This window comes from Megalops cyprinoides, chromosome 19, assembly GCF_013368585.1.
Source record: "Megalops cyprinoides isolate fMegCyp1 chromosome 19, fMegCyp1.pri, whole genome shotgun sequence".
NCBI classification, from domain to species: domain Eukaryota; kingdom Metazoa; phylum Chordata; class Actinopteri; order Elopiformes; family Megalopidae; genus Megalops; species Megalops cyprinoides.
This window is the reverse complement of record NC_050601.1, coordinates 1,816,440-1,842,026: the sequence shown is the minus strand read 5'-3', so window position 1 is coordinate 1,842,026 and position 25,587 is coordinate 1,816,440. Positions and strand designations below refer to the sequence as shown.

The 25,587-nt window shown below is 50.0% G+C and overlaps 1 protein-coding gene across 1 annotated transcript in view; it reads left to right on the top strand.

Annotated features, from left to right (window-relative positions):
- Positions 1-25,587, top strand: part of LOC118794506 (protein sidekick-2-like) — an 82,043-nt gene that overhangs the window by 35,956 nt on the left and 20,500 nt on the right. Inside the window, exons 2-29 of the mRNA XM_036552768.1 lie at positions 8,346-8,505; positions 8,929-9,035; positions 9,298-9,445; positions 9,542-9,675; positions 10,098-10,209; positions 10,981-11,171; positions 11,705-11,788; positions 11,989-12,183; positions 12,606-12,722; positions 12,851-13,018; positions 13,300-13,402; positions 14,380-14,556; positions 14,906-15,042; positions 15,891-16,038; positions 16,706-16,846; positions 17,301-17,482; positions 17,889-18,004; positions 18,398-18,593; positions 18,930-19,028; positions 19,223-19,414; positions 20,570-20,691; positions 20,802-20,911; positions 21,236-21,386; positions 21,626-21,863; positions 22,203-22,318; positions 23,470-23,659; positions 24,275-24,373; positions 24,795-24,989. Of these exons, the coding sequence (XP_036408661.1) occupies positions 8,346-8,505; positions 8,929-9,035; positions 9,298-9,445; positions 9,542-9,675; positions 10,098-10,209; positions 10,981-11,171; positions 11,705-11,788; positions 11,989-12,183; positions 12,606-12,722; positions 12,851-13,018; positions 13,300-13,402; positions 14,380-14,556; positions 14,906-15,042; positions 15,891-16,038; positions 16,706-16,846; positions 17,301-17,482; positions 17,889-18,004; positions 18,398-18,593; positions 18,930-19,028; positions 19,223-19,414; positions 20,570-20,691; positions 20,802-20,911; positions 21,236-21,386; positions 21,626-21,863; positions 22,203-22,318; positions 23,470-23,659; positions 24,275-24,373; positions 24,795-24,989 (4,128 nt within the window). The remainder of the gene's footprint in view (positions 1-8,345; positions 8,506-8,928; positions 9,036-9,297; positions 9,446-9,541; positions 9,676-10,097; positions 10,210-10,980; positions 11,172-11,704; positions 11,789-11,988; positions 12,184-12,605; positions 12,723-12,850; positions 13,019-13,299; positions 13,403-14,379; positions 14,557-14,905; positions 15,043-15,890; positions 16,039-16,705; positions 16,847-17,300; positions 17,483-17,888; positions 18,005-18,397; positions 18,594-18,929; positions 19,029-19,222; positions 19,415-20,569; positions 20,692-20,801; positions 20,912-21,235; positions 21,387-21,625; positions 21,864-22,202; positions 22,319-23,469; positions 23,660-24,274; positions 24,374-24,794; positions 24,990-25,587) is intronic.

Below are 25,587 nucleotides of genomic sequence, written 5' to 3'. Positions count from 1 at the left end.
TAGCACAGGGGCATCCTTGTGGTTTTAGAGTGCACCAAAGCACAGACGGCAGGTGGAGATATCAAATCCCAGCACGTGGGGCGAGGCCTCTCCTGAAGGAGGGATAGAGTGTTAGAATGGCAGGATGGTAATGAAGGAGGCAGAGTGCGTTAGAATGGAGGGACTGGAATGAAGGCCAAAGTGTGTGTTAGAATGGCAGGGTTGGAACTCAGGGGAGGGAGTGTTCTGGAATGGCTGGGAGGGGAATGAAGGAGGGAGGAGTGGAGAGAGGAGTGTGTTGAAATTGCAGGACAAGAATAAATTAGAAAATCTGTCGTTTTTATGCAGATCCAGATGTGATGCCAGGATGCAAATTGAAGTCATAATCATACCCCTATCCCCCGTGCACACTTGCGCACACGCACGCACACACACACACACACATGCGTACACACACACACATACTCACATACACAGTCTCACACATACACACACGCACACATGTAGTAACGCGCACACACACACTCACATGTGCACACACGCATGCACGCACGCACACACACACACAAACACGTGCACGTACAATCATAAACACGCACACGCACGCACACACACACACAAACACGTGCACGTGCAATCAGAAACACGCACACGCACACGCACACACACACACAAACACAGCCAAGCTTGTCCACATTCTGTGCAACGGAGTGCGTCTTCCAAATTAGTTTGCACACCATTCAGATTTTTTGCATTTCTTTCCTTTAGTCAACAACAACATTAGAATTTTCCAAAAAACGCAACCTTCAAACTATTTCGGCAATAATGAGCCATGGCATCCATACCATTTTCTGAAGTTATCATCTGCATTGCCATCACCGGCTTTATTTCAATATTATTATAATACTGATTCTTATCTAAGCAGACCATCTTATATATAAATACAAATATATATACATGTTGTTTCTGTTAGTGGAGCTAATATCTGTATTATTCAGTCCTCTGCTTCTAACCCAGAACCATGAACCTTGCATGTCTGTGCTTATCATGTCAAAGTGAGGACATAACTTTGACTCTTCTCTTCCCTTGGTGGGAGAACGCAGGATCCAGGAGGTCACTCAGAGTGATGTATAACACAGAGCGTCAGCAGTGCCTTCCCCTACGGCACGGTTTCACACAGCCTCTCGGCCATCTCAGTGTTTCACACAGCCTCTCGGCCATCTCAGCGAAATCGCTCAGTGCGGCTTTTCTGAGTGGTATTCAGCCTGCAACCTCTCTTACCCTGCTCAACCCCCCTGCCTTATTTTTAATCTCTCTCTCTCTCTTCTCTGTCTCTGTCTCCCTCTCCCTCTCCCTCTCCCTCTCCCTCTCACTCTCTCACTCTCTCTCTCCCTCTCTCTCTGTCTCTCTCTCACTCTCTCTCTCTCTCTCCCTCACTCTCTCTCTCCCCCTTTCCCTCTCTCTCTCTCTCTCTCCTCTGTCTCTTTCTCTCTCTCACTCTCTCTCCCTCTCTCTCTCTCTCTCTCCCTCTCTCTCTCCCCTTCTCCCTCTCGCTGTCTCTCATTTTCTCAGTCACTCTTTGGACTCTGTTACATTATTGGTTTGGGGAGATTTCTCATACTTGCATGTCAGCTCTGTTGTCTGCGTTAAGCATATTATTGATGTACCCAGCTGGAGTGATTTAGGTTGAGACACCTCTGCATCTTAATCCAGGCTTAGCTGTGACCACTTCAGGCGGCAAGTGGCAGTTCCTTAATTACTCTGGAACAGTTTCAGCTCTCTGGAAAATGCGTTCGGCCACTGAAAGTAGGTTTTGTTCTTGTTTCAGCTTCCGGTGCTGGTCGTGTGTAACCCGAAGTACGGGCATGTAACCTTGCAATACATGGAGTGTGGGACGGGTTAAAACGGGGACAAAAATCACGTCTTAGTCATAGAAATGACTAAATCTTTGTGGCATAGCAGTTAATTCTTCTCTTTTGATTGTGACATTGTGTAGAACAATATTCAGTTTGTTTTTAAATTATAATAAGTCTGTTATTCATGACTACATACATATTATCACCCTCACCACGGTGGGGCTCCTGGAAGTACTGTGCATGGTTGTTAGCCGCAGACTGCATAGCTGATTCTTCTGGTTTGGCGCTGACGCAGTTTTAACGCTCTGGACTGTTTTAACACTGTAGCTCCTTTACAGGGCGGGGACCCGCAGAGTGTGCTATGCATCGTTTGTACTCTTAATTAAATATCTATGATTGGGCTGTTAATTAAAGTGAAGGAGCAGGGTCTCACCTCACCTTGGCAGCTTTACTCTCACTTTCTTGTGAAAGTGTTGTGTTGTTAAAGCGTGTTTATGCTAAAAAGGTCAAAGTCAGAGCAAACTTACGCGTTGCATTAATTAAATATTCTATTTCAGTTTGATGGCCTAAGATGTTTGGTTAAGTGATTGTGGGGCTGGGTCAATCATAACGTATGTGTCGTCACACCACGTCCGTTATTTGGGTCGTCAATGTTCAATATATCAAACAATGAAAATGTGTTTAATCTCTTGCTGAGTAAGGGGAAATTGAAAGCAAAGTCTTTTTAATGGTTCATACTGATTGGTGATTGACAGCATATGGTAGGTTCAGCCATTATGGGCTTTGTGAAGCCTGACTGATAGTTACTCAGCTTTTTATCTCTTTAGATGCTAGTGTGCGGGTCAGCGGAGGCTGACTCTGAGGAAGGACAGTGCATGCAGCATGCTCTGGGAGCTCAGTGGGCTTCAGGTGCTGTGGATTGGGTGAATTAAACGGCTGAACGCATTTGGATTGGCTGTTTGGGTGATGCTTTGTGTTGTGTTGACATTGACCCGTGTAGTTTGACTGTGCCTGCATTTTTAGGTGCCCATGCACCCAGAAGGGAGGACACCTGATGTACGGTTTCACTGCCTTACCCGTGTACTTCCGTAGGGGGCCAGGACTGTGTTCTTGTGGCTGGATTTAACAGTTAATTAACAGTTGTAATTAACAGTTGACTTGGCATGAGGATGTAACAGTCTGCCTTTTAATTAGCCTTGCCTCTTTAAGAGCGGTCATAAACGTTTCTGTGCATTTGTTCAGAGAGTGACGCAAAGCTGCGTGGAATGCTGGGGAAGTTGTTCTTCTTTTCCTACGGGGTGCAGCTTGATGTCTTATCATGGCGTGTACAAAAAGAGCCGTGACATAACCACAAAGTGGGCCATTATCTGTAATTCCAGTGATTTCTCTATTAAACACTGAGCCGCACAGCCACTGTACAGAGGTCTCCTCGGTTTTTCTTCCCTTAATTCTGATTTACAAGATGGTGGAATCGCATGTTTCCCACTCCTCCTCCCCTCACCGGCATTACCGCGGAGGTAGCGAAGGCTCCTCGGCTAACAAAGAACTGTCACAAGAGGTGGAAGTGAGGTTGTTTTTTAGGGTCTGCATTAGGGTGCAGGCAAGCATATAGCCAGATATCACCTGTAATTTCACAAACTACAATCTCCTGTTCCGCATAGATTATCTTGTGACAAGATGTTTGTGTAGTGTAGTTACACATCAGTCGTTTAATATTTCCAACGCAATTACATATAGTTGTTCATGTAGGTGGTCACCGTTTGTTTCCTCATATAAAAACGTTGAGTAATTGTGTGTAATAACACAGTGCCATTCTGTGTGCTGCCAGTTTTGTGCTCTGAAGTGATGCAGATAGAGCTGTCAGAGCCCGGCCGCTGTGGATGTCATTGGTTGATTCGGACCACTGCCTTAATAGTTAGAACCCTCAGTCAAAGGATTGGACGGGTGATTAAGAGTGTGCCTCATTGAGCAGTATTCATGCAGGGAAAGTCGATGCTGTGCACAAGCTGTAACTGGTGGGGGTGGGGGGTGGGAGCGAAACGTGGAGTGTTAGAAAAGTGTTCAGAGGGACGTGAGCGTTGAGAGAGTGAGGGTGAAAGGGTGGGGAAAAAGGGCTGCTCTGCTCAGGGGGAAAGGTGTGGAGGTGTCTCTGCCGGCAGGCAGATCTGAAAGAGCAAACGATTTCTCTAACAGAGAAACCCGTTTCCATTGGCTCACCATACACCACCCCCTCTGCACTGCAAAGCCTGCTCATAAGCCATTACCCTCATGAATACATCATCTGCTGCTCTTAAATTAGACATCCTTAAGCAAACAAGCTAATTTCAGAGCTAACTTGGCCTGTCTCACAATGCTGATTTGCTGGGGAGATGGAGAGTTCAGAGGAAGACTGGGGTATCAGGGTTAAGGGGTCAGACCCCTGATTGAGAGGCCGGAGGGATTAGTTCACATGTCAGTGACTACTTCTGTGCTCTTGGGCAAGGCTCTTAACCTGTCTCGGTAGACTTCCAGCTGTATGAACAGCAGTTTGAATGAGTAATATCTTACAGATGATACAAGCTGTATAAATTGCCTGAAATAATGGCGTCTCTGAGTGAAGTAAGGCTGCAAAGGCAAGAATTAGACCATTTTCCCCATCTTGACTCGGCATTGTGAATGTAACCAAAAACCTTTTATTTGTTGCCTCCCATGCATCAAAATCAATAAAAACAGTGACAGCAATAAATATAGCAATAAAATCAATAAAGCAGCACCACTGGACATTAAAGTAGATAGGGCAATATTTGAATAGATGACACAGTGGTAGGGGATTGAGTGTTCAGGTCACTTTTTCTGAATGACATGAAATCAGAGAGTGTGCATTACATTACGTTGACATTACATTCAGTTTGGTAGATGCTCTTAGCAAGTTAAATGAGCAACCGTGTCAGACCAGGCTAACAACACTCTGGAGTGTGAGCATAACACCATTCAGGCACTCTCTCAAGTTAACGTGTGCTAACCTGGAAGTAGACAGCCTAAACAACTAAGGGAAGTCACGTAGTACATGCACTACCCTATATCTGAATGTCACCAGATCACAATATTCATAGCACATTGCAATTCTTCAAGATAATAGATGGCAAAGTAGCAGGTGTTAGGGGGCGGGGATTGAGGTGGAACCGAGATGCAGTCTGAAGAGGTGGGTCTTCAGTCTGCGTCGGAAGATGGCCAGCGATTCAGCTTTCCTGACCACCGTGGGAAGTTCCACCGCTGAAAGAACAGAACAGACAGGCATCGTGACTGATTAATGAGGCGGTTCATTTTAACCTTGCATCTCAGCCCAGGTGAACTCGCAGGATGCTGTTGATAACACCACCGTTGTGAGGGTTGATGCATTTTTCCAGCCTGCCTCTGTCCCGACCCGCCGTTGTCATGCGGCGTCTGTGCGCCATCTGATCTCCGCGGTGTTTCCTCGCCTTCACAACGTTTCGGCTTCAGCCAGCGCCTGGCGAACACCACACCACAGCTGGAGAGTTCTCGAACGCGTTCGCCCGTGAGCTCTGCACAGGTTTGCAGGAACTGCCAGCTGTAAGTTAGGTGTCTCAGCCCCTCGCCTGCTGTCTGCCAGACCAGGTTCTAATCTTTCTTCCAGAGTTTGAGGTGAAACTTGATGTTGAATGTCATGGCGTGTCTCAAATAGAAGTTTTTTTTTTCCCATGTTCCCTGCCACATCAGGTAATTAGGATGTAATGATGTGGGTGAGCGTAAACAATCAGAGCAGACAGCGCAGAGTGTGTAATTAACACTAATGACCCTGAGCTCAGAGCACTGGGACTTGGCCCTGTTTCCTCTCTCTTTGCCACAGTTATTATTTGGCCTACTTTCTAAGGCTGTGTTCCAGCTGCATGCCTTAAAAAGAGTGGGGGGGACACAAACCCCCCGCAAACGGTGGAGTTATTATGTATCATCAGTCACTCACTGACTTTAAAAAAAAATGGCGTTCTTGTGAGTTAGAGAGTGATGGGACATAACTGCTCCACCAATGATGGGGTTTCTCTCTCCCATCGGTATCTTAAAAGCCCTGATTTTGGGAGTTGGAAATGGTACACCCCTCTACTCTTTACTCTACTCTTCATTAGTGGGGTAAGATGACTCAAAACAAGACCTCACCATAAAGTAAGGATATCTTACAATGCCACTGACTGATTTCAGATCAGCATCCCACATCGCAGGTGGCAGCCATGATAAAAAAGTAAAAGGAATCATCATGCAGCAAATAAATAAATAAAAAATACAGTAATGTCTGAACACGTAATGCACATGTGTTAGACTGCAGATTCTTGACAGTGTCGATGAGCAGGCTGAAGTGACATAAGTGATGAGTAACCTGTGACCACCAAACCACCACCTCACAGGAATCTCTCAGGAGAGGGAAACGGTTATGGTCCAGAAGGGAGAGCCCCTGTCCATCAGAGGCTTAGTGACAGAGTTTCCTGTAGCTGGTCATTGTCTGAGCATTGTGTTATGGTTTTTTATTATATGTGTGTGATATGTGTGTGTGTGTGTGTGTGTGTGTGTGTGTGTGTGTGTGTGTGTGTGTGTCCCTTTCTTCTTCCTCTGTCTCTGTGTCTTACTCTCAGTCAATCTCATGACTTAATTGAGCAATCGATTGTTGGCAACTCACCTGCTGGATGTCCTGAATGTAGCAGTGTGACCTTTTTGTGGATGTAATTAACCTCTGATTAGTTCCCTGGATTCTGTTGTGTTGTCCAGTACCGGCTCAGTCTCAGATTTCTCCCTCTCTGAAACATACCTTCACCTGAATCCAGTCTTCGTCTGCCTTTCAAACAACCATCAGCCTCAGCACTTTGGGGAAAAAAGCAGCACCTTTACAGGATCAAGACGTAGCAGGGGGCTGTGGACCAGAGCCCAGAAAACAGTGGGGCACTGCTGCTGTACCCTTTGGCATGGTCTTTAATTCAAATTACCTCAGTAAATATACAGCATGCATAAATGGATAATATGTATATGTAAGCTATGTGATTCCCGTTGGATAAGGTCATTGGCCTAAGTGAATAATGTACTGTAATGAAGGGGTGGGCATATTTTGTCATCAGCACCTGATCCAGGATCAGTGTTTTCCTGTGCAGGATTTCCTGCGTGCTGTGTTTGCTTTTGTGCTGTCACTGTGCCGCCTGCCCTCCGGTGCTTTCCCCTCAGCTACTGTCAGCTGGGGGGGGGGGCTAGCAGGCCCGGGGGTGGCGGGGGGGGGTAAGGACTCATGCCAAGCGTAACCTGGCAAACCAGGCACATGGCTTGTTTTGACGCTTCACTCGTTCGTTCCAAACCCACGTCTCTTTTTCATAGCTCACTGAGGCCCGTAATAACATTCCACCTTCTTTACTGGCTGTCAGTGGCACTGTAATGAAGATCTTGTAGGTGTGTTATCTTCGCTACCAGTTTTTCTGTCGCTAGGGTAGCATTTCTGCCCTTCTGTGTCTATGGTTAGAGTAACCTCTCCGCTAGTGTGTTTCTGTAGCTAGAGTAAACTCTCCGCTAGTGTGTTTCTGTAGCTAGAGTAACCTCTCCACTAGTGCGTTTCTGTAGCTGTAGCTGTAGTGGCTTTTCTGTAAGTAGATCTTCATAACAGACTGATTGAGGTGAAGCACCATACTCTAGCGGGGAAGACTAATGTCCCAGCCGGGACCATGCCTCCCTGCCTTTGCTTGCATTGGTTACCCGCTCCAGGTACTCGCTCCAGCTTGCTTCCCCTGTTGCTGTCTGGTTGCATTTACACAAGTTGCTGTTGTGCGTGGTTTACTCCCCCTGTTCTGGGATAACCAATCCAGGGGAGTGAGGGCAGTACTCCCACCCCAACCCAACCCCCCCCCCCCCCCCGGCACGTACCCTGCCACCTCCACTCTGCAATGGTAGCTGTGGGTTTGCAAAATGAATGAGGAAAAGAATGTTGGCGTATACGTTTCCCTGTGTGAATGAAATGCGTGAGCGCCCTCTCCTGGTAGTATCAGTCTGCAGCACCTCTCGGAGGGCTCTTAGGCGTGTTGCTAGCGATACAGTGAAGAGCATCAGTGCAGTTCCAAGGCAACCGGGGCTAGATTTAACAAAGGGGCTGTGACTCTGATTGTTCATAAAAGTTATTGAAAGCCAATCAAAGAATGCACTGAAAGATACTGTTAATCACAGAAATTTACTGCAAGTCACTTAAAGTCAAGAGTAACACCCCTCTCTGAGAATAACACTCCTCTCTGAGAAAAACACCCCTCTCTGAGAAGAACGCCCCTCCTCTCTGAGGCTAACACCCCTCTCTGAGAATAACACTCCTCTCTGAGACTAATACACCCCTGCTCTCTGAGGCTAACACCCCTCTCTGAGAATAACACTCCTCTCTGAGGCTAATACACCCCTGCTCTCTGAGGCTAACACCCCTCTCTGAGAATAACACTCCTCTCTGAGGCTAATACACCTCTGCTCTCTCTGAGGCTAACACCCTCTCTGTCTCTTCCACAGATGATGTGCCCCCGTACTTCAAGATGGAGCCGGTGCGGACTCAGGTGCACCTGGAGGGGAACCGTCTGGTTCTCACCTGTATGGCAGAGGGCAGCTGGCCGCTGGAGTTTAAGTGGATCCGGAACGGAACCGAGCTGACCCGTTTCTCACTGGAGTACAGGTGAGGGCAACACCCTGGGCCGATTTTACACACGATTGATTCATACAGTTGGATATGCACTGAGGCAATTTCAGCTGAGTTTTGCTCAGCAGACATCCTGTGGTTCTGGAGGGGAAAGCTTGAGTGAGGAAAGGGTTAAATGTTATCATTCTCTCCTTCCTCTAGTCTGCCCTCTTCCACACCACACTTGTGTATCTCCTGCAGTCTGAGGTCATTGCAGTTTTGAAGAATTGAGATTGACCTTCAGTCTATCTTATCCTTATCTCTCTCTTTCTCTCTCTCTCTCTCTCTCTCTCTCTCTCTCTCTCTCTCTCTCTCTCTCTCTCTGTGTCCCTCTCTCTCTCTCTCCGTCTCAACCCCTCATTGATCCCTGAGGTCAGAGAGCTGTTAGAAGCGGTGATGCGTATCTCATGTCCTCCACAGGTATCTGATCCCTGCCCTGGACAGGTCCCACGCTGGCTTCTACCGCTGCATCGTCAGGAACCGTGTTGGCGCCCTCTTGCAGCGGAGGACTGAAGTGCAGGTGGCATGTTAGTACAGCACTCCTCCAGTATCAAACTCTATGGGTGTGGTTGTGGTGGTGTAGGTGTCCCTCCAGTACAGCAGAGGGCGCTGTGAATGAGTGTGGCTGTGGTGGTGTAAGTTGGCCTACAGTACAGGAAGGTGAGTGTGTTTCTCTTTCTCTGTTACTCTCAAAGTGTCTATTGTCTTATCTAATATTTCCAGTCAGTGTAGTGCGAGTGTAGTGAGGTCTTGCAGCTGGATTCAGCCCACTCTGTGTCTCTCTCTCAGATATGGGGGGTTTTGAGGGGGGCGAGCGCACCCAGGCGGTGTCCCAGGGAGAGGGCGCGGTGATCGCCGCCCCACGGATGCAAAGCTTCCCCCAGCCACAGGTCACATGGTTCCGGGACGGGCGCAAGATCCCGCCCAGCAGCCGAATGTAAGGTTCTGCCAGTCCGTCCCTCCGTCTGTCTGTCTGTCTGTCACTCTGTTCAAAGATGTTTTGTTGTGACCTTTGACCTCTGGGGCGTGACAGAGCCATCGCCCTGGACAACACCCTGGTCATCCTGTCCACTGTGGCCTCGGATGCGGGACGCTACTACGCCCAGGCCGTCAACGACAGGAACGGAGAGAACAAGACAAGCAATCCCATCACTCTCACCGTGGAGGGTGAGTGTCAGCTGATGCAGCACACGTGCACACTCGCGCGCGCACACACACACACACACACACACACACACACACACACACACACGCACACGTGTGCATACACACACACACACACACGTGTGCATACACACACACACACGCACACGTGCGCACACACACACACACACACACATACACACCCACACACACCGTTCAGTGCTGAATCCTTGTTACCTCAGGAGCCGGATGCTCACTCTGTCTGTCAGTCAGTCTGTGGATGAGGGACATCCCAGTTTTCAGGGCTGTTCCTTGCGCAGGTGGTCACACCTGTGCACAGAACAAAGCCTCTTTGGCGCCCTCTGGTGGCGGCTTCTGGTGGTTTAATCTGTGTTGAGGATGGAAGCATGTATTGTCTCTAACTCCTGTGCCTGTCTCTCTCGCAGAGGTTGGGGAACCTGCCGACCCCATCGCCCCCTCTATCATCATACCGCCAAAAAACACCAGCGTGGTGATGGGGACGTCCGAAGTGATCATGGAGTGTGTGGCCAACGCCAGGTGAGGGACCCCAAAAACTGAGGGTGGAAGGTGCAGCCTGCCTCCCACCCCTGCATCATGTACAGTAACAACTGGACAAATCACTGTGACAGAGACATAGCGCCCTCTTTCTGATGGTCCCATCACAGTTGGCCTGCTTCAGGAAAATGAACAGGACTGCAGCTTGCTGGTCTATGATCTTTCCGTGAGAGAGACCAACTTTCTGAAGAATTCATTGATGAAATTAAAGATGTGAACATACAGTAGATTTTAGAAAACCCACTAAATCATCACTTCCGAAAGTATTTTTATTTGCCTCTCTTTTTTGAAAGTTTAAATCAACTAAAGCTGAAGGAGGGATCTGTGGACACTAATTTTCTTTACTATTGAAAATGCCATATATGAGGTACTAAATTGATAGCTGTTGCTGTACCCTTGGGCAAGATACTTAACCCAGAATGGCCTCAGTAAATACCCCACTGTATACATGGATAGCATGTGAGAATTGTAACCTATGTTAGTCACTCTGCTTTAGGATGCTCTTATCCAATTAAATTTTGCCAGGTTTTACCATATAATGAAAAGATAAAAAGTAAATAAGTTCATATTATTTAATAAGTGTTCAAAATGAAGAAGAGTTGATATAATTTATCCATTAAATGGAATAAGCAGCATAACAAAGACCATCTTAGTTTAGAGGCCTGAAGAGCTGTCCTTGCTGTCCTTCAATCACTGACTCACTTCATCACTGACTCACTCACTGACTCACTCGCTCTCTCTCTCTCTGTTCAGACCGCTCATTAATCTCCGTGTAATCTGGCGGAAGAACGGAGTTGTGGTGAGCAGCGGTCTGAGTGACTTTGACCGCAGGCTGACCGTAGCGGCTCCAGCGGGCGGAGATGGCGGCTTCTACGAGTGCGAGGCGGAGCTCCGCAGCAGCAGCGCGCCGTCGGTCAGGGCCGGGGCCTACCTGCACGTGCTGGGTACCTGTCCACCTGCACCTTTCCACCTTTACCTGCCGCTACCCTGCCCAATCACCTGCTCCAGCCTATCCCCACTCACCATGGCCCCACCCAATCACCTGCTCCAGCCTATCCCCACTCACCGCGGCCCTGCCCAATCAGCTGCTCCAGCCTATCCCCACTCACCGCGGCCCTGCCCAATCAGCTGCTCCAGCCTATCCCCACTCACCGTGGCCCCGCCCAATCACCTGCTCCAGCCTATCCCCACTCACCATGGCCCCACCCAATCACCTGCTCCAGCCTATCCCCACTCACCATGGCCCCACCCAATCACCTGCTCCAGCCTATCCCCACTCACCATGGCCCCACCCAATCACCTGCTCCAGCCTATCCCCACTCACCATGGCCCTGCCCAATCACCCACTTCAGCCTATCCACACTCACCATGGCCCCCATCACCCACTACCCCCCTGTCAATTGATACCTCCACCACATGTGGGTTTCTGCACTGAGGTAACTTTTTGGCAACTGATTTCTGCTGCCTGCTTCCCCAGAGCCTCCCCAGTTTGTGAAGGAGCCAGAGAAACACATCAGTGCTGAGATGGAGAAGGTGGTGGACATCCCCTGCCAGGCCCAAGGTGTGTGTGCGTGAGTGTGACTGTGTGTGGTGTATGTGGTGTGTGTGTGTGTGTGTGTATGAGTGTGACTGTGTGTGGTGTGTGTGTGTATGTGTGTGTGAGTGTGACTGTGTGTGCGTGTGTGTGTGTGTGTCTGTGTGTGTCTGTGTGTGAGAGAGACAGAGCCCCTGAGCCCCTCCCTCTGTGCCCTGCCCTTTCAGGGGTTCCTCAGCCGGAGATTGTGTGGTATAAGGACGCGGTGCCGGTGAGTCCGGTGAAAGCGGCCCGGTACCGCCTGCTGGTGGGGGGCAGCTTGCAAATCAACGGCCTTCTGCCCGACGACACCGGAATGTTCCAGTGTTTCGCCCGAAACCTGGCCGGAGAGGTGCAGACCAGCACCTACCTCGCTGTGACCAGTACGCCGACTCTCTCTGTCACTGTGCTCCCCCATCTCTCTCTCTCTCTCCCTCTCTTTCTCTCTCTCTCCCTTTCTTTCTCTCTGTCTCTCTCGCTTTCTCCCTCATCTCTCCTCTCTCTCTCTTCATTTTTTCCCTTGTTTAACATGCTGTATTGGCGATACAGACTCACTGTATTTGTCTGTATACAGACTCACATTTGTCTGCTGCAAAATGCCTGGTGCTTATTCATCATAAATGGCTAGCTGCCCCCCTCTGGTCACCTTTTCAGCAATACAGACAGGAGTGTTGACAAAGCATATATTCATACACACACATTCATATGCATGTGAAAGTACAGTTTTGTGTCTCTTGCACCTCTCTCTCTCTCTCTCTCTCTCTCTCTCTCTCGCTCTGTCGCTCTCTCTCTCTCTCCTCCCCAGGTATCGCCCCCAACATCACTGCCGGGCCGACTGACAGTGCCGTGATTGACGGCCTGTCAATCGTCCTCCACTGTGAGACCTCTGGTGCCCCTCGGCCAGCCATCACCTGGCAGAAAGGTAAGTTATGCCTGACTCCTCCCCCTGGTGAACAGGTGTGTACCTGAGTTACTCAGGTGAAGCCCCAATCTGAACCTTACAGAGTTTCCAGGTGAAGCCCGGCTGTGTGCTCCTCTGTCCTGCCCCAGGTGAGCGTGTCCTGGCCAGCGGCTCAGTGCAGCTGCCCCGCTTCACCCTGCTGGAGTCTGGCAGCCTGCTCGTCAGCCCCGCCCACATGTCGGACGCCGGCGCCTACACCTGCACAGCCAGCAACTCCCGGGGGATCGACGAGGCCAGCGCCCACCTGGTGGTGTGGGGTAAGAGTGTGCACACCTGTCCGGACACTCCACCCCTAACCCTAACCCTCCGCACACCTGGTGGTGTGGGGTAAGAGTGTGCACACCTGTCCGGACACTCCGCCCCTAACCCTAACCCTCCGCACACCTGGTGGTGTGGGGTAAGAGTGTGCACACCTGTCCTGACACTCCGCCCCTAACCCTAACCCTAACCCTCCGCACACCTGGTGGTGTGGGGTAAGAGTGTGCACACCTGTCCGGACACTCCGCCCCTCACCTCCACCTGTCCCTCTTACCTGCAGCTCGAACCCGCATCACCAGCCCTCCTCAGGACCAGAGTGTCATCAAAGGGACCAAAGCCACCATGACCTGTGGGGTGACACATGACCCCAGCGTCACCGTCAGGTAGGCCACGCCCCATCTACCTGCCCCATCTACTGACCTACCTGTCCCAACATACCTGCCTTGCTGTGCTCTACATGTCACTGATTTCTCTGTTGTTGATCTCCTTGTGGCCAACATAAGAGCTCCTGATCTACCTGTAACTCATCTGTGATCTACCTTTAGTTTGACCTGTTTGCCCTTGATGGACCTGTTCCAGGCCTGCCTGTCCTTAGACCTCCACATTTATCCATAGTAGCCCTGTGTTCCTGTGTTTCAGTGTGGTCCATGTCTCTTCAGTTTGTAAAGTATAATGTGCATAAGGTACATAATAAAGGGAGTTTGAAACATACCTTCAGGAGTGTAGGCGTTTCCTTTGACTTCAGCCTTTAGAAGTCATTTATCTGAGAGTCATTTTGTCTCAGGATCGATGTAATGGCTTTGGGTATGGTTTGTAATTACACACAACAGGAAGGAAATTAATTCAGGAGGATAGAGTAACTGTTAATCCCAGCCGGTGTGTGTGAGAGACATGGTGATTATGACTCTGTGTGTGTGTGTGTGTGTGTGTGTGTGCACTGCAAAACAGGTCTAAGATGATTCATGTCTAATGTGAGGTGCTCTGTTAGAGTTGTGCTGTGTTCCACAGTGTGTGTTGGAATAGCTTAGTAGTAGCGTAGTGGTAAGGGCTCATAACCAAAAGGTTGCTGGGCACTGCTGGGCAAGGCACTTAACCCCAAATTGCCTGATTCCTCCGCCTGGTAAGCAGGTGTGTACCTGACTTTCCCAGGTGGAGCCCTGGCTGATCCTTGTGTAAAAATGTATGCAAATAATACGTATGTAATAGGTATGTAAATATCCAGCTATATAAATGGGTAAAATTGTAACCTACTGTGTCAAAGTTGATCTGGATAAGAGCATCTACTAAATATCAATAATTTAATGTAGTGATGTAATGTGTGATACACAGGGTCACACAGTGCTGTGTTTTTCTGTTTAAGGCATGTGTGGGAGAAAGGGGGCGCTGTCCTCAAGGTGGGCTCCACCCCTCGGATGCGTATGGACTCAGACGGCACGCTGCACATCTCCCAGACCTGGTCAGGTGACATCGGCACCTATACCTGCAGGGTCTTCTCCGTGGGGGGCAATGACTCCCGCAGCGCCTACCTCCGAGTCAGGTCTGTGTTCTTCCTGAATTCTTCCTGTTTCCAGAAACTATAGCCAATAATATTGAATAAAGTGGTTTTATTAAAATACAGAGTAGATAAAATATTTTTGTGCTACAGATGAGCTCATAATTCTGGTGTTTTATCAGTTTCATCTGCTTCCTCTGTCTTTTCCTCCATGCCCGTGTCTCTCCCTCTCTCTCTCTCCCTCTCTCTCCCTGTCTCCCTCTCTCTCTCTCCCTCTCTCTCCCTCTCCCTCTCTCTCCCTCTCTCTCCCTCTCTCCCTGTCTCTTTCTCTCCCTGTCTCTTTCTCTCCCTGTCTTTCTCCCTCTCTCTCTCTCTCTCCCTCTCTCTCTCACAGGCAGCTCCCCCACGCTCCAGAAAACCCCATAGCCACGCTGAGCTTGTTGGAGAAGAGGGCGATCAACCTGACCTGGGCGGAGCCCTTTGACGGGAACAGCCCCCTGATTCGCTACATCCTGGAGGTGTCTGAGAACAGTGAGTGAGAAACTGTCCCAGGACTGGAGGAGTGGCTACTGGGGAAAAGTGGGAGTGTCTCAGGACTGGTGGGAGTGGTTACTGGGGAAAAGTGGGAGTGTCTCAGGATGGAGGGAGTGACTGTTTGGGAAAAAATGGATGCCATACTGGGGGTTATTGGGGAATGGTGGGAGTATCCTAGGACTATGGGGGAGTGGCTAAAGGGGAGAAGTGGGGACACAGTGGGAAACTAAGAGTAATATTGAGCACTGTGAATAGTAACATAAGATAAGAGGGCTTTACTGTCATTGTTCAGGACAACAAAATTACAGCTGCCACCCCGTATCAGTGCTATGACAACATATAACAAGAATTTAAGAACAGCAAGAATATATACAAACTATATCAATATAATGACTATATAAAGTATAAGGAGTGTTTGGAACATAAATTGTAATAAAAAGTGTCAGGAGCAGTCAGCTGAGTATGTAGAAGGACAGTAGGAATACTACTGGAAAAGGGGAATATGAGATGAGACAGAATGCTGAGGGAGAGTGGTTACGCTGGAGAGAATGCTGAGGGAGAGTGGTTACGCTGGAGACAATGCTGAGGGAGAGTGGTTACGCTGGAGAGAATGCTGAGGGAGAGTGGTTACGCTGGAGAGAATGCTGAGGGAGAGTGGTTACACTGGAGACAATGCTGAGGGAGAGTGGTTACGCTGGAGACTGGGGAACTGCACACAGGCCCGCTGCGTTAGGGAAGGGTCTTTGAGCTGTGTGCCTCAGGGAATGCTGGGATTGGTCAGGTCAGTGTTACCCTTGCACTGGCTCCTAATGGCACACGTCTGTCTACACGTCTGTCTGTCCCAGATGCTCCATGGACCGTGCTCCTGGCCAACATCGAACCCGAGGCCACAAGTGTGACGGTCAGCGGGCTCATCCCGGCGCGGTCCTACCAGTTCCGCCTCTGTGCGGTCAATGATGTCGGCAGAGGCCAGTTCAGCAAGGAGACTGACCGGTGAGTGACCAGGAGACAGCGCAGTATGTTATCACTGTGATCCATAAAATACAGCTAATGATCTTATTCAGATTCAGCCACAAGGTGTACATCGCATGACACATTAAACGTATACCTACAGTATTATATGCATAGAACCAGAGTTACAGTCGACAGGTGTCATGCTATAGAACAGTGCTTAAATAAAAGCATAAACTAATAGTCATACACAGGGGCGCCGGAAGGAATTTTGGGCCCCCTGAAAGGTTAATGCACTGGGCCCCTATATATATGTAACAAAAATATATGGTAGAATCTTTGAGGGCCCCTGTCTGCTTGGGGCCCTTGGAATCGTCCCAACCCCCCCTTACGGCGCCCCGATCATACAGTGTCCCCCACTCTCTTTCCCCCCTCTATCTCTCTCTTGCTATCTCTCTGTCTCTCTCACACACACACTGACACACATGCACAGAGAGAGAGAGAGAGAGAGAGAGACAGGCAGACACTACTCTCTCTCTCGCTCTCTCTCTCTATCATACACACACACACACACACACACACACACACACACACACACACACACACACACACACACAGGCAGATACTATTGTCTCTCTGTCTTCCCCAGACAGACAGCTATAGTCATGGTGTTCTCTCCCTGGGACTCCCCCCCTCTCCTCTCCCGCAGGCTGTCCCTTCCAGAGGAGCCCCCCAGCGCCCCCCCTCAGACAGTCATCGCTAGTGCCCGCACCAACCAGTCCATCATGATCCAGTGGCAGCCGCCCCCCGAGGCCCACCAGAACGGCCCCCTGCAGGGCTACATCATCCGGTGAGCACCCCCCCGCAGCAAATGGCCAGACACGCTCCTTAGAGTGACACTGGCAGCCCCAATGACCTCACTTCATCCCACTGTCAGGTTGTAAATGACCTCACTTCCTCATACTGGAGGCTCTAAATGACCTTATTTCCTCATATTGGAAGTTCTAAATGACCTCACTTCCTCACACTGGAGTTTCTAAATGACCTCACTTCCTTACACTGGCAGTTTGAAACCCATCTTTCTGACACTGGCAGGTCTAAATTACCTCAAACAACATTTTAATTATAGCTTTTCTTCCTTACATACACTGCCATTTGTTGTGCTTGCTTTTTAAGGTACTGCTGTGTAAGCAGGTGTCTCACAGTCCTCCACCTTGCTCTCTCTCTCCTCCCCCCTCCCCCACCCTGCTCTCTCTCTCTCTCTCCCCTCCCCCACCCCCACCCCGCTGTCTCTGTGCTCTCAGGTACTGCCTGGCAGGCCTGCCCGTGGGTTACCAGTTCAGGAACATCACCAACCCGGACCAGACCAACCTGCTGCTGGAAGACCTCATCATCTGGACCAACTACGAGATCGAGGTCGCCGCCTACAACGGGGCGGGGCTGGGGACCTTCAGCCACAAGGTGACGGAGTGGACACTGCAGGGAGGTGCGTTTGCAGCGTGAAGGTGGGGTCTGGGAGCTGCTATCACAGATATCCCATATTATCACCTGAAGTTCTGTCCATGTGTTCTGTCTTCTGGGTCATAACAGGAGGTGTCTGTGTAGTTATGCTAGCTGTGGAGTTTTTCAGACCACTAACCTTCCAGGAATATTCATAAGAAGCCAGCAAATTTCTATCATCATTTATATCTTTTATGTCTTTTATATCAATATTTTTTATTGTTTATATCTTGTAGTATCATTTATACCTTCAGCGATGACAGAATTAGACCTGTTTTGCAGTGCACACACACACACACACATACAGAGTCATAATCACCATGTCTCTCACACACAGCTGGGATTAACAGTTACTCTATCCTCCTGAATCAATTCCCCCCCCCCCCCCGTAGTGCCCACCATCCCCCCCGGCAACGTGCACGCCGAAGCCGTCAACGCCACCGCCATCCGCTTCACCTGGAGTGCCCCTAGTCCGCAGTTTATCAATGGCATCAACCAAGGCTACAAGGTGAGACACACCGCCACGCTGCCCTCTAGTGTTGGAGTGAGGACTTGACAGCCACCAACATTGAACAGATGGTGTCTGCAGTACAGTGTGACCATGGCTGTCCACATCCACTCCACAACCACATATAATGTTATGGTGCATATGTTGAGATATGCAGCTTGTAAGTCGCTCATATGTGTTTAACACCGAAATGAGGTGGTCCTTTGGTCAAAGGGCTCTGATCTGTGTCACACATCTGTACGCAACCTGTTTGTGTCATCAGTGGGTTATTACCTTCTCTGGAAAGTGGGTTTTGCTCCACAGGAAGTGATGGGGAAGTGAGACTGGCATCTCTGTCAGTGGTCCTCCGCTTGTGCTCTGTCAGGCTCAAGTCTCCCTCCCCTAATTGTTTAGCTGTTGGCATGGGAACCAGGTGTGGAGGAGGAGATGACCGTGGTGACGGTGCGGCCGAACTTCCAGGACAGCGTCCACGTGGGCTATGTCACTGGGCTGAAGAAGTTCACAGAGTACTTCACCACGGTGCTGTGCTTCACCACGCCCGGGGACGGCCCCCGCAGCACGCCGCAGAGAGTGCGCACGCACGAGGACAGTGAGTCACAGAGCGCGTAACGTTCTCACAACGTTCCCGGGACAGAGTCACAGAGCGCGTAACGTTCTCACAACGTTCCGGGGACAGTGGGTATAATAGTGCATAACGTTCTCACAACGTTCTAAGGACAGCGTGTCACAGGGCGCGTAACATTCTGTTGCTGAACTGTTGCTCAGCGTCACTGAGATAACTGTGGTCAGTCATATTAAAGACAGAGCGGTATGTGGAGTCTGCATTCTGACGGTATCCATGGCCGTGTATAGGAAAGGTGGTGTGGTATCTGTGGTCTTTACTCTCAGGGTGTCTGTGGTCAATGGTGTGGCTTTTGTATTTCAGCACCTGGCGCTGTGGGTCACCTTAGCTTCACTGAGATCCTGGACACCTCTCTGAAAGTGAGCTGGAGAGACCCACCTGAGAAGAACGGAGTCCTCACAGGTCCGCGCACACACTCACAGACACGCACACACACTCACACACACACACTCACACACACACACACACACAAACACACACAAACACAAACACACTCACACACACACACACTCACACACATAAAGCCGACCACCTTCTCACCCCACTGCCAGCCTGTCACGTGACCAGTGTCACATGACTCCCCCCTCTCTCCGCAGGGTACCGCATCTCCTGGGAGGAGTATAACCGCACCAACACGCGTGTCACCCGCTACCTGCCCAACGTGACTCAGGAGTACCGCGTGACCGGCCTGACTGCCCTCACCACCTACACCATCCAGGTGGCCGGGCTCACCTCCAAAGGCCAGGGCCAGCTGTCCTCCTCCACCATCTCCTCAGGGGTGCCCCCAGGTCAGTGTGCCCCGTCCCAGGTCAGGGAGGGTAGAGCAGGGGTAAGGAGCAGGACCCAGACCTCACTGGTTTTATTCAAAAAGGGCTGTTTCATTTACCCTTTACTAAGTGTACTTACATTACATTCAGTTACATTATATTTATGGCATTTAGCAGACGCTCTCATCCAGGGCAACTTACATAGGGTACAGTTTTTTTACATGCCATCCATTTACACAGCTGGATATTTACGGAGGCAATTATGGGTTAAGTACCTTGCCCAAGGGTACAGCAGCAGTGTCCCAGCGGGGATCGAACCGGCAACCTTTCGGTTACGAGTCCTGCTTCTTAACCACTACGCTACACTGCCTCCCCCGCTTAAGCACAATTGCTGCAGTAAAATATCCATTTAAATATACAGATGGGTCATATTTTAGCTCTTTACGTTGTAAGAGAGGCTGCTAAGCAGCTAATTTAATGTAGGACAGGTATTGCACATATGGGATGTGTTGTGTCCTGCTACTGTAAACATTCTCCCCACCAGAGGGCACTGGTGCACAGCAGTGCTCTATTTTGGGTCTGTCAGCAGCTAGGGAATGCGCCTTCAGTGCCGGGTTAAGCTTTCAGATACACTTAACTAATGTTAGGGGCATGGCGGCGAACGTTTCTGGTCAGTGACGTTGTCCCCTGGAGTGCTCAGATGTGCCCTTTTTACTCAGACTGCTGTGTCTCAGCCTGACAGAGAGTAGACCCATAGGGCAGCATTGTGTTTAAGGAACTGGGACTTAGGGTTCATTTCCCAGCTGGGGCCCTGTTGTGCCCTACGGACTGTACCCTTTCATTTTTTCAAAAATTATTTTTATTTATCTGTTTTTTTTTTATTTTGCTTTTATGCACTTATTTATCTGCTGGTCTCCAAGTTGTTTCCCAGATTGAATTCTTATTTGGGCAGGGCCTCTGGCACCCTCTGTGCACAGTACTGTGTAAGTGTAAGTTTGTTACGATCATTAATATTATCCTTACACAGTGGCCCTTCCTCCCACTGTGCCACTGTGCTCTTCATGAATCTTCACTGTGGTTTACTCTGCTGCGTCTCCACGCCAGATTTTGTTCACACTCATACTGAGATTCTGTCTCTTTCTGTTCCTCTTCCCCACCCCAACCCCCTTCCCGCAGAAATACCCGGCCCCCCCACGAACATGGCCATCTCCAACATCGGCCCCCGCTCCGTCACCCTGCAGTTCAAACCCGGCTACGACGGGAAGACCTCCATCTCCTGCTGGCAGGTGGAGGCCCAGGTGAGTGCCGGGGGCGGAGGTTCCCCTGTCCCGCCAGCAGGAGGCGTCTCTCTGACGCTGTGCCCCTGTCCTGACTGGGCCACGTCCCTCTCTGTCTGTTCTGTGGCCAGATCGGCATCATCGGAGAGAACGAGGAGTGGGTGGCAGTCCATCAGCTTGCCAACGAGCCTGATGCCAGATCGCTAGTGGTGCCCAACCTCAACCCCTACACCTTCTACAGGTACCTATACCATACCCCTACACATTCTACAGCTACCTATACCATACCCCTACACATTCTACAGGTACCTATACCATACCCCTACACATTCTACAGGTACCTATACCATACCCCTACACATTCTACAGCTACCTATACCATACCCCTGCACCTTCTCCAGGTAGCTGTAGTGTACCCCTGCACCTTCTCCAGGTAGCTGTAGTGTACCCCTGCACCTTCTCCAGGTAGCTGTAGTGTACCCCTGCACCTTCTCCAGGTAGCTGTAGTGTACCCTTTTGCGCTCTGCAGGTACTGATTGTGTAAGCGTGGCGTTTCTGTGCACAGGTTCCGAATGCGGCAGGTGAACATCGTGGGCACCAGCCCGCCCAGCCAGCCCTCCAGAACCATCCAAACCCTGCAGGCCCCGCCCACTGTCTCCCCCAGCAACATCACCCTGCGTACTGCCAGCGAGACCAGCCTGTGGCTGCGATGGCTGGTACGTCACACAGACACACACACACACACACCGGGTTTGAACACGTACTGATGATGTGTGTGTGAGTAGGTAGGTCTGTGTGTGTGTGTGTGTGTGTGTGTGTGTGTGTGTGTGTGTGTGTCTGTGTGTCTGTGTGTGTGTGTATGTTTGTATGTGTGTGTGTATGTAAACGTGTGTGTGTCTGTGTGTGTGTCTGTGTGTGTGTGTGTGTGTGTAAAGCTGTATTCTTTCTGGCACAGCCCCTGCCTGAGTGGGAGTATAATGGCAGCCCGGAGCTGGTGGGGTACCGGGTTCAATACAGCCGGATCAGGTCAGACAGCCAGGCTCTGAACCACATCATCCCTGACCGGCTGGAGCGGGAGCTCACCATAGAGGACCTGGAGGAATGGACCCAGTACCAGGTCCGAGTGCAGGCCTTCAACGGCATCGGAGCCGGGCCCTGGAGCCAGCCTGTCCACTGCAGAACCAGAGAGTCCGGTGAGCCTTTACACACACGCGCACACACGCGCGCACACACAAACACACTTGTGCATACACACACACACGTGCATACAGACACATATAAACACACATGCAGGCTGGAGCATTCTCCCAGTGACTGAAAGTATTTCAAACTGCTACACCTTCTACAGGTACCTATATCATATTCCTCTACCTTCTACAGGTACCGATATCATACTGCTACAGTGAATCGATTTTGTGGCCAGGTGTCTCCGTACATGATAATTTATACAACCTTGTGGTGAATTTCATGTGATTCTTACAATGCAGACCTGACTGTGACCTCTGACCTCTGACCCCCATCTCCCTTTCCAGTCCCCTCCTGTGGCCCGACCAACATCTCAGCCTTCGCCACCACCTCCAGCAGCATCCTGGTCCGCTGGGCCGAGGTCCCCGAAAACGACCGCAACGGGCTCATTCTGGGGTATAAGGTACACGTCATGCATCACCTGTCACCTGACGTCTCTGACAGTTTTGAATGCAGCTGCCTACTGTACAAAAACACCTAATTCAGCTTCTCTGGTCTTTAAAACAACTTTTGAATATTGGATTTTATTCTAATTTTCTTCTTTTGGTATTCGTTTATTTTATTCATTTTAATTTACATTTTAATGTAAATTACATTTACATTTACAATTTACATTTTAATGCAGTTATCCGTAATCATAGCTTAGAGCGTTGATTGTATTTGTGCTTTACCATATTAATTTGCTCCAGTGGTTTATGTATTATTATGCATTTACGCCCATTCTTTGGTAACGTGTATACAGCACGTGATTGGCACACTGGTAAAGTGAATTGAGTTGAATTTAACTGGCTGCAGGGAAACTGCGATACTCGCGGCTCCACACTGCCATGGTCACCCACAGTCTGCGATGTGCTCAGTCCTGCCAAAATGGGCAGGACAGGTCTTATAGTCATTCACACAGTGTGGATGAAGGTGGGGTCTATCCCTGTGGTTCTGTAAGAGATCTGTCACACAGCCCCTGTGGGTACTCCCTGTGGTTCTGTAAGAGATCTGTGACGCAGCCCCTGTGGGTACTCCCTGTGGTTCTGTAAGAGATCTGTGACGCAGCCCCTGTGGGCACTCCCTGTGGTTCTGTAAGAGATCTGTGACGCAGCCCCTGTGGGTACTCCCTGTGGTTCTGTAAGAGATCTGTGACGCAGCCCCTGTGGGTACTCCCTGTGGTTCTGTAAGAGATCTGTGACGCAGCCCCTGTGGGCACTACCGTGGTATGTATAGGAAGTGTGCTATTCTGGGGTTTGTGTTGTTTACTGAAGTAGCTTATATCCCTTTTGTCTGGAATGTTTTTTTGAAATAATTGTTTTGGTTTTGTTGTCATTACTCTGCTGAAGCCATTTTTCACTGGTTGATAGCTCTCTCCCTCTCCCTCTCTCTCTTTCTCCCTCTCTCTCGATCTCTGTCTCTCTCTCTCTCTCTCTCTCTCTCTCTCTCTCTCTCTCCCTCTCTCTCTCTCTCTCTCCCTCTCTCTCTCTCTCTCTCTCTCTCTCTCTTCCTCTCTCTCTCTCTGTCCCTCTCTCTCCCTCTCTCTCTCTCTCTCCCTCTCTCTCTCTCTGTCAGGTGGTGTATAAGGAGAGGGACCTGGACTCTCCCCTGCAGTTTTGGACGGTGGAGGGGAACTCCAGCCAAAGCGGCCAGCTGACGGGGCTGGGGAAGTATGTGCTGTACCAGATTCAGGTGCTGGCCTACACCCGCATCGGGGACGGGGTGCCCAGCTCGCCCCCGGTTCAGGAGAGGACCCTGGACGATGGTAAGCAGAACCTAGAGAGGCCGCAAGAGGCTCTGTACAGTGATGGTGTCGAGACACGCCCATTTTTTCTTTCATGTGATCCGTGTACTGTAGCTACCTCTCCATTGTCAAGAAGTGAAAGTTACTGACAGCTCTCGAGTGACTCAACCAGTAAAAAGGTTGAACATTATGGCTCGGGTTCGATCCCATCCGTTTCATCAGCTGACGATGCCTGGGAGCCCAATAGAGGTAGCAGCGGCTCATTCTGCTGGGGATAGGGGTGGGAAGGTTGGCATGGGGCCTCGTCTTGTAGCTAAACAGTGACCCCTGCTAGTCAGACTGTATAGTAGTGAAGGACGGTCACTCAGAGGAGGGCATGTTAGACCTCCCTTCCAAATTTACGGTGGGAATCGTAGCTACATATGTACTTTATATACAATATATTCAAACAAGACATATATATGATATACGTGGGCATTCCAAGAAAAATGGGGAATTTTTTTTTTAAAAAGTATGTTAGCATTCTATTACTAACTACAGTAAGCACCTAAGACATTGGAGCTGCTGTCTGTCTACACTCATTGCAGTGATAAAAGTGTAGCACTGAAGAGCTGGCTCTCTGTGTATCTCCCGCAGTGCCGGGTCCCCCAGTGGGTATCCTGTTCCCCGAGGTGCGGACCAGCTCTGTACGCCTCATCTGGCAGTGCCCCACCCAGCCCAACGGCGTCATCCTGGGTGAGGGTCTGCCCCATCGACCAATCACAGACACTCTGACCCTCCATCACCCAATCACGCACACTCTGACCTTCCATCACCCAATCACGCACACTCTGACCCTCCATCACCCAATCACGCACACTCTGACCTTCCATCACCCAATCACTCACACTCTGACCCTCCATCACCCAATCACGCACACTCTGAAACCTCCATCACCCAATCACGTACACTCTGACCCTCCATCACCCAGTCACTCCCATTCTGACCCTCCATCACCCAATAAGGGAAGGGAGGCGTTTAGACCCAGCGTCCTCTCTTTCTCAGGTGACCTCATTTCCCCGCCTACCACGCCAGCCAATCACATTGCATTTCACCTCACCAGCTGCAGACCGCGGAGCTGACATTGGGCATGCCCTGTTTGTGCTGTCCCCCCCAGCCTATCAGGTGACGTATCGGCTCAACTCCACCCATAGCAACGCGGCCAGCGGCGACGTGCTCAGCGCCAGCGTGCAGCAGTACACGGCGACCGGGCTGAGGCCGGAGTCCGTCTACGTGTTCCGGGTCACGGCCCAGACGCGCAAGGGCTGGGGGGAGTCGGCGGAGGCGCTGGTGATCACCACGGAGAAGAGAGGTGGGGAGAGTCGCGGCACGCCCCGCGCCGTGCACCACTCTGACACGCCACGGGAGCGCATAGCAGTGTTAGCAGAGCTGTGCACTGTGGGAAGGTAGCACAGCATGTGGCCTAGGGGTTAGGGTTAGGGTTAGGGGTTAAAACCCGAGGACTCGGACCTGAGGATGTTTGGCTCTATATATACAGTACCAGTCAAAAATTTGGACACACCTGATTGAAAATGGGAAATGTGCATTCAAAAACATTTTGATCTAAAGACTTATGCTTACATGCTTGAAATTTGTTTATTAGACACATAAATCGTGAAGTTGATGGCTATGTAAGAATTTCCTTCCAAAAGAATTTTTAATTTTAAAAAATATTTTTTGGCTATTTTGAAGAATCTAAAATATAAGGTAGTTTTGATCTGTTTAACATTTTTGGTCACTGCATGATTCCAATTGTGTTAATGTTATCCGTTAATACGGGTGAATATTTCCTGAGGCAATTCTGGATTAAGTATCTTGCCCAAGGGTACAGCAGGAGTGCCCCAAGCACAGAACTGAACCAGCAACTTTTTGGTTGCAAGCCCTGCTCCTTACCTGCGCTACACTGCCTC